Raw genomic sequence first — 9,523 nt, forward strand, 5'->3', positions numbered from 1 at the left:
TGAGAGCAGTGACAGCAGCTGTGACTCAGAAAATGAATAGAAAGCAAAAAGCTTTCTGGGACACTACCATGAATACCACCATGTGTACATTGAAAACATTTGTACTGTATATTCAGTGTAGGTTACTTTTCTCTCTTTTCTTCTTAAAAAATTCACATTTTTATAGTTCTGGGCCATGTGAATGATTATTTTGTGTTCAACTTCTGATCATATCTGTTGATTTTTAGTTAATAACTAAGAAGAGAGTATGTGAAATAAATGTTTTGCCACCAGGAATTTTGTTTAATTCATGATCAAAATAGGATATTTTTCACAAAAACAAAGACATTAATTTGCACAAATAATAAAAGGTTATTGATTTGACATTAAGTTGAACTTAATGTCAACTTCCAGATAAGTTTAACTCAGTTTGCCTTGTCTTATAACACATAAAACCTTCAATTAAAGGGTTTTGCAAAGAAAGTGGCGGCCATTTTGAATTTTGCTGCCTTTAGCTTTCCAGTCTGTAAACTGAAAAATCTGTAAACATTGAATCAATTCAACTTAGCATCGGCAGCAAACCTTGTGTATATTAATGTAAACCCTTCAATATGTTATATAGAAATAATCTTTTAAGTATATTTACCCATTTTGAACACAGCAAACAATCCAGAGGACCACAAGTGCATTGCTTGAAATGGATTTTGCTTTGGAGAGACAAAAAAGGCACAGCGCCATCTAGTGGCCTTATTGAGAACAGGCTTAACCAAGGCATCACCTGAAAGCTTATTTTCTGCTCTTTCAATAGGTTGGCTCAGTTTGTCTTTACTATGAACTGTCACAGAGATATTCAATCAGAAAGAGAATGATGGTATCTGATCGAGCCAGAATATTTGACTTGTTTTCATATAGGGGTTGCATTGTTTGGACCCTCACTGTAGCTTTCCAGTAGCTAGTTCACCGGGTTGTCCACCCAGGTTTTGATCCTTGAAGGTCCTAGATATCATTTCTGGTGGACAACCTTTTACAACATTCCATGTCTGTCAAATGACTTTGCCCCCTGGGTAGGAGTCGTTGGATCAGACATATCAGGTAATACACATGTTGTGCATGGAACACAGTCAAGCTAGCTACATAGCTAGTAGCGAGCACGTTAGTTAGCATCACATTACTTAGCCTTGTCATTTGTATTAGCCTTAACATGAAGTGAACCCAAATGTTAAACAGTAAGAGTAGTCATGATGGTAAGTATTTTGTGAAACATTTGAAGAGTAGCCTATCGCCCCCTCCACCAGGTGCTAAGGGGGCGGGAGGTAGGCTAACGGCAGATTAGCATCTGCGATCTTTTCTACTTAATGCTATCTGCTCAAATGGTTAACATTGAACATTAAAAGATCAGGCAGTTCAGGGAGAGTCGAAGGAAGGCAGGCAGGCAGCTTTGCATGACATTTATTTATTTATAGAAGGACCATGCATACAAAAACATTAATCTCAGCAAAGAGAAGAGATGCAATATGCCAGATTATAGCTAATAGGTAATTTCCATCTGTGGTCCATTCTTCTGGACGTGTTTCATTGTGATGATAGTGAGTCAATCTGTTTGTTGGAAAGACAGTAGTTGAGTTATTACTGAGAGAACATTATTAAAAGAGATAATTATTCAAAGTGTTGTTACTGACCTTTTTCTCTTTTATTTTCTTTACCTCACCTGTAACTGCTGAGACCCTGAGGAACATGCACACTGGACTGACCTGCTCTGGCAACCTGATTTCCACTGTACGTAATAGTGTTTGGTTATGGTATATTATTTATATACATCAAAGGCACAATGCACCCCCCAGAGACACACATGTATTGAGTGTGATATTGTGCATAGGTCAAGTGAAATCATCTTTACACACTAGAAAACTGTAGGAGTGGCAACTTGTTTTGAAATTGAATTTTTAATATCCGATAATGAAGTTGATCTGTTTTCTTTATTCTTCTCTCTTCCCAGCTCCATCCATCACCGTGCTCTGTTCCTGCAGGTCCTGCTTGCTAATCATTATGCTCATATGTTTTTACACAATTACAAATAAAGTCAATGTATTGTATGACATGAAGTTGTGCTTCATTCGGAGACAATAATACATTAATTCTGCCTTCAACTGCACAATGACTGTGGACTGCACCGACATCCATGTAGCTGCCCCCAGTAAGATGAACCAAGCAAAGAGGGTCAACATCATGCCCAAGGACATCCCGCTGCATCCGCGGAGAGAGGGCTTAGACTGACCTGAGACCAGCACACCCAAACACAACGGCTCTTTTAAGAGCCACCTACAGTTTCAAAGAGTTGCAATCCTACGTTATTATAATTATTAAACTGGTTCATGTATCACTTAGTTCACTGAACCGTGATGAATGAAAGAAATGAGTGAGGTAGTGGTTTAAATAAGTTACAAAGACATTAATATATGAGTAACAGGTCAGTGTAAACACAAGCTTCTGTCAATTATGGATCACTCAAACTATTTATATAAAAATATGTAATAAAGTTCTAAAACAAGTATTAGGTATATTCCTTGATAGCTTTTGGAGAAGGTTGTTTTTAAGTTTACTAAAATCTATCGTTTCAACTGTTTCACTTTATAAAAAGGAACAGGTGAGTAGAGCATTATTGAGTTTCTTATTCTGTCAGTAAATTATCCAGATGAAATGTTTATCATTATTTTATTCAACCCTAAACAAATTGATTGTACCTTTTTAATAATGACCTTACATGGTTAAGTTAAATTAACTTCAGAAAATCAAATCTGTTCTGAGAAAAAACTAATGAATGTTTAAAGATAGGAACTTGCCATCCCACTGAAAAACAGTCCGTAGAGATTTAAAGGCGTAGTTGTAGTTCAGTCCAACGTTTCATTTGGATTCATTTCTCCAACAGTCAACTATTTTCATAAAGAATATATATATTTTTCAAAGTCAACTTTATTGTCAATCTTACTCAGTTTGTGTTTATAGACAGAGATCAAAAATACTTTTAAATCAAATAAAATTATACAATTTACAGATATGTATACAAATATATATATATATATATATATATATATATCCTATATAATGATGGTGGACACTTCACCTCCAGCAGGGCAGATGGCTGCACAAGTCCATCGGGGGATGCTCCCAAAACACCGACTCACTCACAAAGAGACCAGACTCGAACACTGTCTCCCGATAGGCCTGCACAAAAGCCTTCACCCCTTCGGCCTCGTTTACAACCCCCCAGTTGACAGCCATGACTCCGTCCAAGTTGTACCCCCCGAGCACCCTCTTCATGAGGGACGCGCATGGAGTGGATGAAAGTCCCGACCGCAGCACAGCACCAAACTTGCTGGCTGTCAACCTGCCCCGCCTGTGTAACTGCCACTTTGTCCGCTGTCCTCCGGTGGCTGTCTGGATGGCAGCTTGCTGGTCTCTGCTCAGTCGCATTGAGGCAAGAATTGCCTCAAGCCCCCGACCCCCATGCCCCTTCACCAGCTCCGGCACGGTGACAATGGCCTGATGTTGAGGCCGCGGCTCTGGCTCAGGTGACAAAAGCCATGCCATGCCACACTGTGCGCCCCTCAGTGCAGACCTGAACCAGTCTACATCCTGAGTGGCGATGTCTCTGGCCAGTGGGTTGTATGTCTCCTCTCACTGTTGGTAAAGTTGAGACACCGGCTGGACTACTTTGGAAGTGCCAGGCTTCCTCCACTGGCACTCAACATCTGTGGAGCTGATCTGCCACATGGCACATATTGCCAATGCTGCAGCGTGGCTGCATTTGTACATCCCCCGTGCACAATCACAGACAGCGCTCTGCATTGCGCCATTGTCTCCCATGCAGATCTGTACAAATAAAGTAAGTACCATGTTTGTTAGCATGCTATAATAGATTGAATGAGCAATAATACAAGGATGGTCCGGATCTGGGGGTGGGAGGGGTTATTTTTCCATAGTTTCGTCTGATTGTTGTTATTGTTTGTTTTTTCTGTATTTTTTGTAATGTGTGTTGTACTGGTTGTGATTGTACATTGTATTTTTCTAAATGTGTATGAATACATTTTTGAAAAACATTTGATCAACAATAAAAAAGGATTTGGTCAGGATCTAGACTCAGTGTGTAGTTTATTAATTAATCAATGCTCTCTACATTAGGAAAACACATACCAGTGTACCCGAGGGAGTCACGCACAGCTGTGCCTGGATAACCAAACAAATTGACAAGATAACCAAAACCCTTGAATCTACACACAGCAAATAAACTCAAATGACACAACGAGATGTAAAAGGAGATCACACATACAGTATAGTCGATATAAAACTGGCCGCTTCAATCTGAAGAGCAACTAAAACAAAAAACGGGAGTTTACCTTGTTCTTGTGAACACTAATGTTATCCACAGCATACACACAGACCACGAAGTTCTAAAGGAGAACACTAGTTACTGAAACAAAACACGTTAGTGTACCTTGTTAGCTAATGTTAGCTAGCTGACATTAACGTTACACATTGCACTCATATTACTCACCAACATCTTGTAAAGCCGGTCCCGCTGCTCTTACAGAACCGACTAACTCCCCTTTCGTGTATGTACAGCTCTCAACGTGTCCAGACTTGTAGTCACCTCGTTTTATACTTTTATTCTCATTCTGAAAGAAACAGGTGAAATTTGCTAACGTGACGGCCATCTTTGTGATGGTGACGCGTATTGTGCGAGACCAAGAGACCTGTAGTTCACTCAGCGGTTTCACACAAAAAAATGTGTAACTTCACAGTTTTACGACACATTTTAATTTTTTTGACTTGCAAAATATTCTTTTAAATTGACAAACATCATATGTGTCATTCGTGGCACAATTCAAACGGGATCAAAAGATAACCTTTCTCTCTCCATTGACTTCAATGTATAATTTTACGCTTCCGGGGTCCCATGGAGGCTCCCGGAAAGGGAGGGACTTCGCCTCTCTATATGGCGGACCATCTCGCACATGCGCAGTACCGATCGGGCAGGGGGACGGATCGGGTAGTGACAGCCTTTGTCTTTTCGGCCGCGTAACACATAATTAGTTTTAATAATGATCCGTCACAAAACATAATTTATTTTCATCCAACCATTTTGTTCAAAAATAAACAGCAAAAAGGTAATGGTAGAAAAGTTAATGTGGTGTTTATAATTTGTGAAATTGAAGGCACAGAAACAGAGATGCAATACTGGCTGATATATTACATTTCTTTATTACACTTTAAAATCCTTTTATTCAACGCAAACGTTTTTCTCATATAAATGAGTAGGAGCTTGCCCTTTTCCAATGTAAATCAGAATACCAACTCCCAAATACCATTCCCACATTTTCTACAAAATCCATATTCATAAGAAAAGGAATCGGAGGTAAATATTGGATTTAAAAAATACTTTCAAAAAGAATGTCACCAATGTAATTGTACACTCAATTGTTATTCATTTTAAAGCAAATCCACCTCCCACAATTAAGTCAATTAAACTGCTTCAAAGAACAGAAACAGGAATACAACTGTTAGCAGACTGATCTTAATTTCATGAGTTAAACAGAAAAAGTCAGTTTAAATCATTATTCCTGCATACAATATATTTTTTTCATGAATACAAAGGACATTTTTAAATGGACAAAAAGTTGTGATGATTGGAGATCATCAATAGACAAGTGCTGCTCTGTTAGTCAGAGCGCGGTAACCCATCTCCCCCTCCAGCTGCTCTGCAGTGAGCGTGCCCATCAGAGGCTGACAGTTTGGGTTGAAGACAGAGTAAGCGCTCAGCTCTCCAGGCTCGCGTGCAGCTGGGCTCCTGAGACCCTCATAGAGCCAGTAGAAGAGCGAGAGGACGAAGAAAGGCAGGCCAAACTCCAGCTCCGCAAACAGGCCAAGCAGCACCAGCCACAGGAGTACTTTAAGCAAAGTAAGGTTTGTCAAGCCAAGTTGTCTCGATGTCAGCCATCTTCCAAAAGCGCTGTCCAGAAGCCAATCACTGTGGTCCTGCAGAGAAGACAGAACCGGTTCAAAAAGATCAATGTGGTTCAACACAACTTCAACAACAAAATCATAATCACCCAATGTGGAGATACATTTATTTTACTTTACTTGAAGAGAATGAACAAAATGTAATCTGAAACAAATTATAATCAGGATGTCATACAATTGTAGTGAAATAAAAAGTACAATATTTACCTCTGAGATGTACAGATGTTAAAAGTATCTTACATTGGAAATACTCAAGTAAAACACAAGACCATCGACTTGAGTAAATGCACTTAGCATCATTCCACTACTGGAATTGAACCAGACAGCTAATTAACCTCATATCACCCGATTCTTAGTTAGAACAGAAATCCAACTGCAAAATTAACACAGAAATGTCTCACCTTTTTTGGAGGGATCTGAGTTGAGGCTTTGATGTTTTCATCCTCTTCTGTGTGTTCGCTGTCACTGGTTGAATCAATCAGATGAGCTGTGTCTTCTTCGGTCTGATCGCTGCACTTCATACTGGCACTCTCTCCCTTTTTCACAGTATCTTCATCCTTTTTTATCGTATGTTCAGCCTGTCGCCTGGCTCTGAAATCTGCCAGTTTCTGCTCCATTGATGACGCCAGCTCCTTTACACTGACGTTATAACACAAATTAGGTGTACGTGGCAAAAGAGGCGCTAATAAACAATACACAACTTCACTGGTATTAGCGCTGCTTCAATAAAGCTTTACACGATGTCAAATACAATAAGGTTGACTACCATAAACGTTTACTGCTGCTTTAACAACATTTATGGAGAGATGTCATCATGTTACTAGCTAAGGTGTTTGTTTACCTTTTACATCCGGGTCTGTCTGAAAGAAGGACGTACTGTCGTAACAAAGGTTTCAAATGTCGTAAAAAGTGTAATTTTCCAGCTAGGTTTCCCAGGTCTGCTACTAGCTACATTTCTTTAATCAGTGGTGAGTTTTTAAACCTTTGCTCTTTTAAATTCAGTGGTTAATCTTGTTAAAACGTTACATGTGTTTTAGGCTGTTGGTAACCGTCGTTGAGCCAAAAGTAATTTACCTTATAGTCAAAGCTATCGATAGAAAGTAAACAGTGGATGTACCACCGCCCAAACATCATCAAAACCAAACTGGTATTAATGATATAACTATAAAATTGGCTAACATAGCTTTACTTCTTGCATTTAAGCGTAGGAGCATTAGGCCAAAACCTGCCTAACAGCACACTGTCTGACAGCAATGTTAATAGCTATAACTTAGCTAACCCAGGCATTTATACACAACTGTTAAATAGTCAAAAAACCAGAATCATCTGTCTTGTATTTCCAACCACAACTTGTGTTATTCAATAAGAGAGATATTACGTATGAATACTACCAGAAGGAAGTGTACCCTGTTGATTACTTACAGCAGCAGAACAAAATCAAATGGACCTTATCCACAAAACGCTTTGTCAACAGGTCTGGAAATCAATATCTTTTTAAGGACCCCAGTGTTATGTAAATCCGGCATTGAATGATATATTAACCAACACCTTTAAAAAAAAAAAGACTATAGATAGGAATACAGCCATTTAATTCAGCAGAGAAAAGCAGCAACAATCATTTCAGTGGAAAAGCTAACACTTGAATGTGTCAGGTTTACTTGAAACTTACTGAAATGATTAACAAAAAAGTAGTATTAATTTTGTAGTTTACTTGATTATTACATTTGGTCCTTTTTGTCTTTTTAGTGCCATTTACATTCCTTTGTTCTTTCCTAACCATACATACATTGTTTTGTTCTCTACAGACATGGCCTCAGCTCCAGCACAGCAGCCCACCCTCACTGTGGAGCAGACCAGAGGTGAGCGTTACTTTCTATAATCTGTTTAGTTGACATGTTCTAGCTCTTATGGTCTTTTCTAGTCTTTTTATATCATACTTTTTTGCAGTGCAACGTTTATTCATCAGTGAATACATGCTCCAAGTCAAGACTTAGGCTGATTATGTAAGATAGAAATATGATAGTGTCTCTATCCCAGTGACGTCAAAATCAAAATCCCATTGGTGTATACTTTGTGATTTCTGCACATTTTGATATTATAATGTATCGTCACAAAACTTTTTTGAGTGTCCACACTTAATACAGACCAACATAATGCATGTTTATAGCATAAACCAATGTCTTCTCTTACACAGTGGTACTGAGTGAGGTGATCCAGGCCTTCTCAGTGCCGGACAACGCTGCCAGGATGGAGGAGGCTCGAGAAAGTTCCTGCAACGACATGGGCAAGATGCTTCAGCTCGTTCTCCCAGTGTCCACCCAGATCCAACAGGAGGTCATCAAAGCGTACGGTTTCAACAACGAAGGAGAGGGTGAGCATGAGGCGGCATTTTCATAAAAAAAACCCTGAAGTTCTTTGAATATCGGACTTTACTCGTTCCGAATTTTGCCTACATTCTTACCGTCTTCTTTTACTTTGTGTTTTTATGTCTTAATGTGTGCATATGTAGAAATGTGTAGATCTATGTATATACCTATTTTTATACATATATTTGTATTCCTCGGGATTGTGGGAAACAGAGGATCTCTCCGTCTGTACACACAACCTGAAAGATTGACTATAAAGTTGACTTTAAGACTATGTGTGCAAATAAACTAAACCTTACATTGGACATTTTTAAACTCAAATACTCCTTAGATGTCATTGTTTCACCTTTATGTCGGCTCTGCTTCACTTTCAGGTGTCCTAAAGTTTGCCCGATTGGTGAAGATGTATGAAACCCAGGACCCTGAGATTGCAGCCATGTCTGTTAAACTGAAGTCTCTCCTCCTGCCTCCGCTGTCAACACCTCCTATAGGAGGCGCGATACCAACCTCATAAGACTTTTATACATTCATTTGACAAATGCAAGGTTGCTTCAACACAATCAAACTGTAGTTCAAATGTCTTCTCCATCATCTACTTGAGAAATAATGGAACAATTAGGTTCAAACTCAATACACTAACTCTACATTATGCTTTCATTTAAAACATCCTTGCAAACAATTGTTCAATTATTGCTTTTTAATGTTTCAATATTTATTTGTTACATTTTGAGTATTTTCTTATGCCATCTGACCTTAAACATGTTTCCATTAATGCCACTTTTGTATATGATTTTAATACCATTTTATATGCTGCCAGAAGTATCACATGTCATTATCTTGTTGTATATTAAAATGTTTTCTGTTAAATCTCTTTGTGGTTTTAATAAGAGAATAAGAAAGAAGAAAATTGGTAGGGACAAAACAGCTTCTATACACATAACTTTATTATTACATTAAGGCTTAGGCAACAACATCTTCATATTGTTTACCATGTTTCTAAAAAATACTGAAGCGCTTACACACATTTTACATATTTACATTTTCCTCAAAGTTAACTTTCGCATTGAAATTTGAGTTTTTTAAGGTCTACAAACATCACTATTCCAACATTTAAAACTCATGTCTGCATACCTACTTCTTGGGATAGGGTGGCATGCAGA

At 38.5% G+C, this 9,523-nt stretch overlaps 2 protein-coding genes and 1 long non-coding RNA gene across 4 annotated transcripts; 2 read left to right on the forward strand and 1 right to left on the reverse strand.

Moving 5' to 3' along the window:
• Window positions 1–1,100: 1,100 nt before the first annotated feature.
• On the forward strand, window positions 1,101–2,501 carry LOC139433125 (uncharacterized). Its single transcript, XR_011642696.1, has 3 exons — window positions 1,101–1,755; window positions 1,976–2,006; window positions 2,165–2,501. It is a non-coding gene; the product is annotated as an uncharacterized lncRNA (long non-coding RNA).
• A 2,718-nt stretch (window positions 2,502–5,219) lies between these two features.
• saysd1 (SAYSVFN motif domain containing 1) lies at window positions 5,220–7,478 on the reverse strand. Of its 2 annotated transcripts, none has more exons than XM_034076122.2 (3): window positions 7,420–7,478; window positions 6,399–6,636; window positions 5,220–6,012 (listed from the first exon to the last, which is right to left on the reverse strand). In XM_034076122.2, the coding sequence occupies exons 2-3, from the start codon at window positions 6,612–6,614 to the stop codon at window positions 5,674–5,676; spliced, it is 555 nt and encodes a 184-aa protein (XP_033932013.1). In that variant the 5' UTR covers window positions 6,615–6,636; window positions 7,420–7,478; the 3' UTR covers window positions 5,220–5,673. The 2 variants fall into 2 exon arrangements, with proteins under 2 accessions (XP_033932013.1, XP_033932011.1); XM_034076120.2 differs by lacking the exon at window positions 7,420–7,478 and adding an exon at window positions 6,839–6,873.
• grcc10 (gene rich cluster, C10 gene) lies at window positions 6,859–9,230 on the forward strand. Its single transcript, XM_034076123.2, has 4 exons — window positions 6,859–6,965; window positions 7,803–7,856; window positions 8,192–8,368; window positions 8,738–9,230. The coding sequence occupies exons 2-4, from the start codon at window positions 7,805–7,807 to the stop codon at window positions 8,875–8,877; spliced, it is 369 nt and encodes a 122-aa protein (XP_033932014.1). The 5' UTR covers window positions 6,859–6,965; window positions 7,803–7,804; the 3' UTR covers window positions 8,878–9,230.
• The last annotated feature ends 293 nt before the right edge of the window (window positions 9,231–9,523 follow it).

This window comes from Pseudochaenichthys georgianus, chromosome 24 (genome assembly GCF_902827115.2).
Source record: "Pseudochaenichthys georgianus chromosome 24, fPseGeo1.2, whole genome shotgun sequence".
In the NCBI taxonomy this organism is placed as follows: domain Eukaryota; kingdom Metazoa; phylum Chordata; class Actinopteri; order Perciformes; family Channichthyidae; genus Pseudochaenichthys; species Pseudochaenichthys georgianus.

Coding starts and splice junctions, on each gene's coding strand:
- saysd1 (XM_034076122.2), bottom strand. CDS start 6,614: ATGGAGCAGAAACTGGCAGATTTCAGAGCCAGGCGACAGGCTGAACAT. Junction 6,013..6,398: donor CTCAGATCCCTCCAAAAAAG/GTGAGACATTTC, acceptor TCTTCTCTGCAG/GACCACAGTGATTGGCTTCT.
- grcc10 (XM_034076123.2), top strand. CDS start 7,805: ATGGCCTCAGCTCCAGCACAGCAGCCCACCCTCACTGTGGAGCAGACC. Junction 7,857..8,191: donor CACTGTGGAGCAGACCAGAG/GTGAGCGTTACT, acceptor TCTCTTACACAG/TGGTACTGAGTGAGGTGATC. Junction 8,369..8,737: donor TTTCAACAACGAAGGAGAGG/GTGAGCATGAGG, acceptor CTTCACTTTCAG/GTGTCCTAAAGTTTGCCCGA.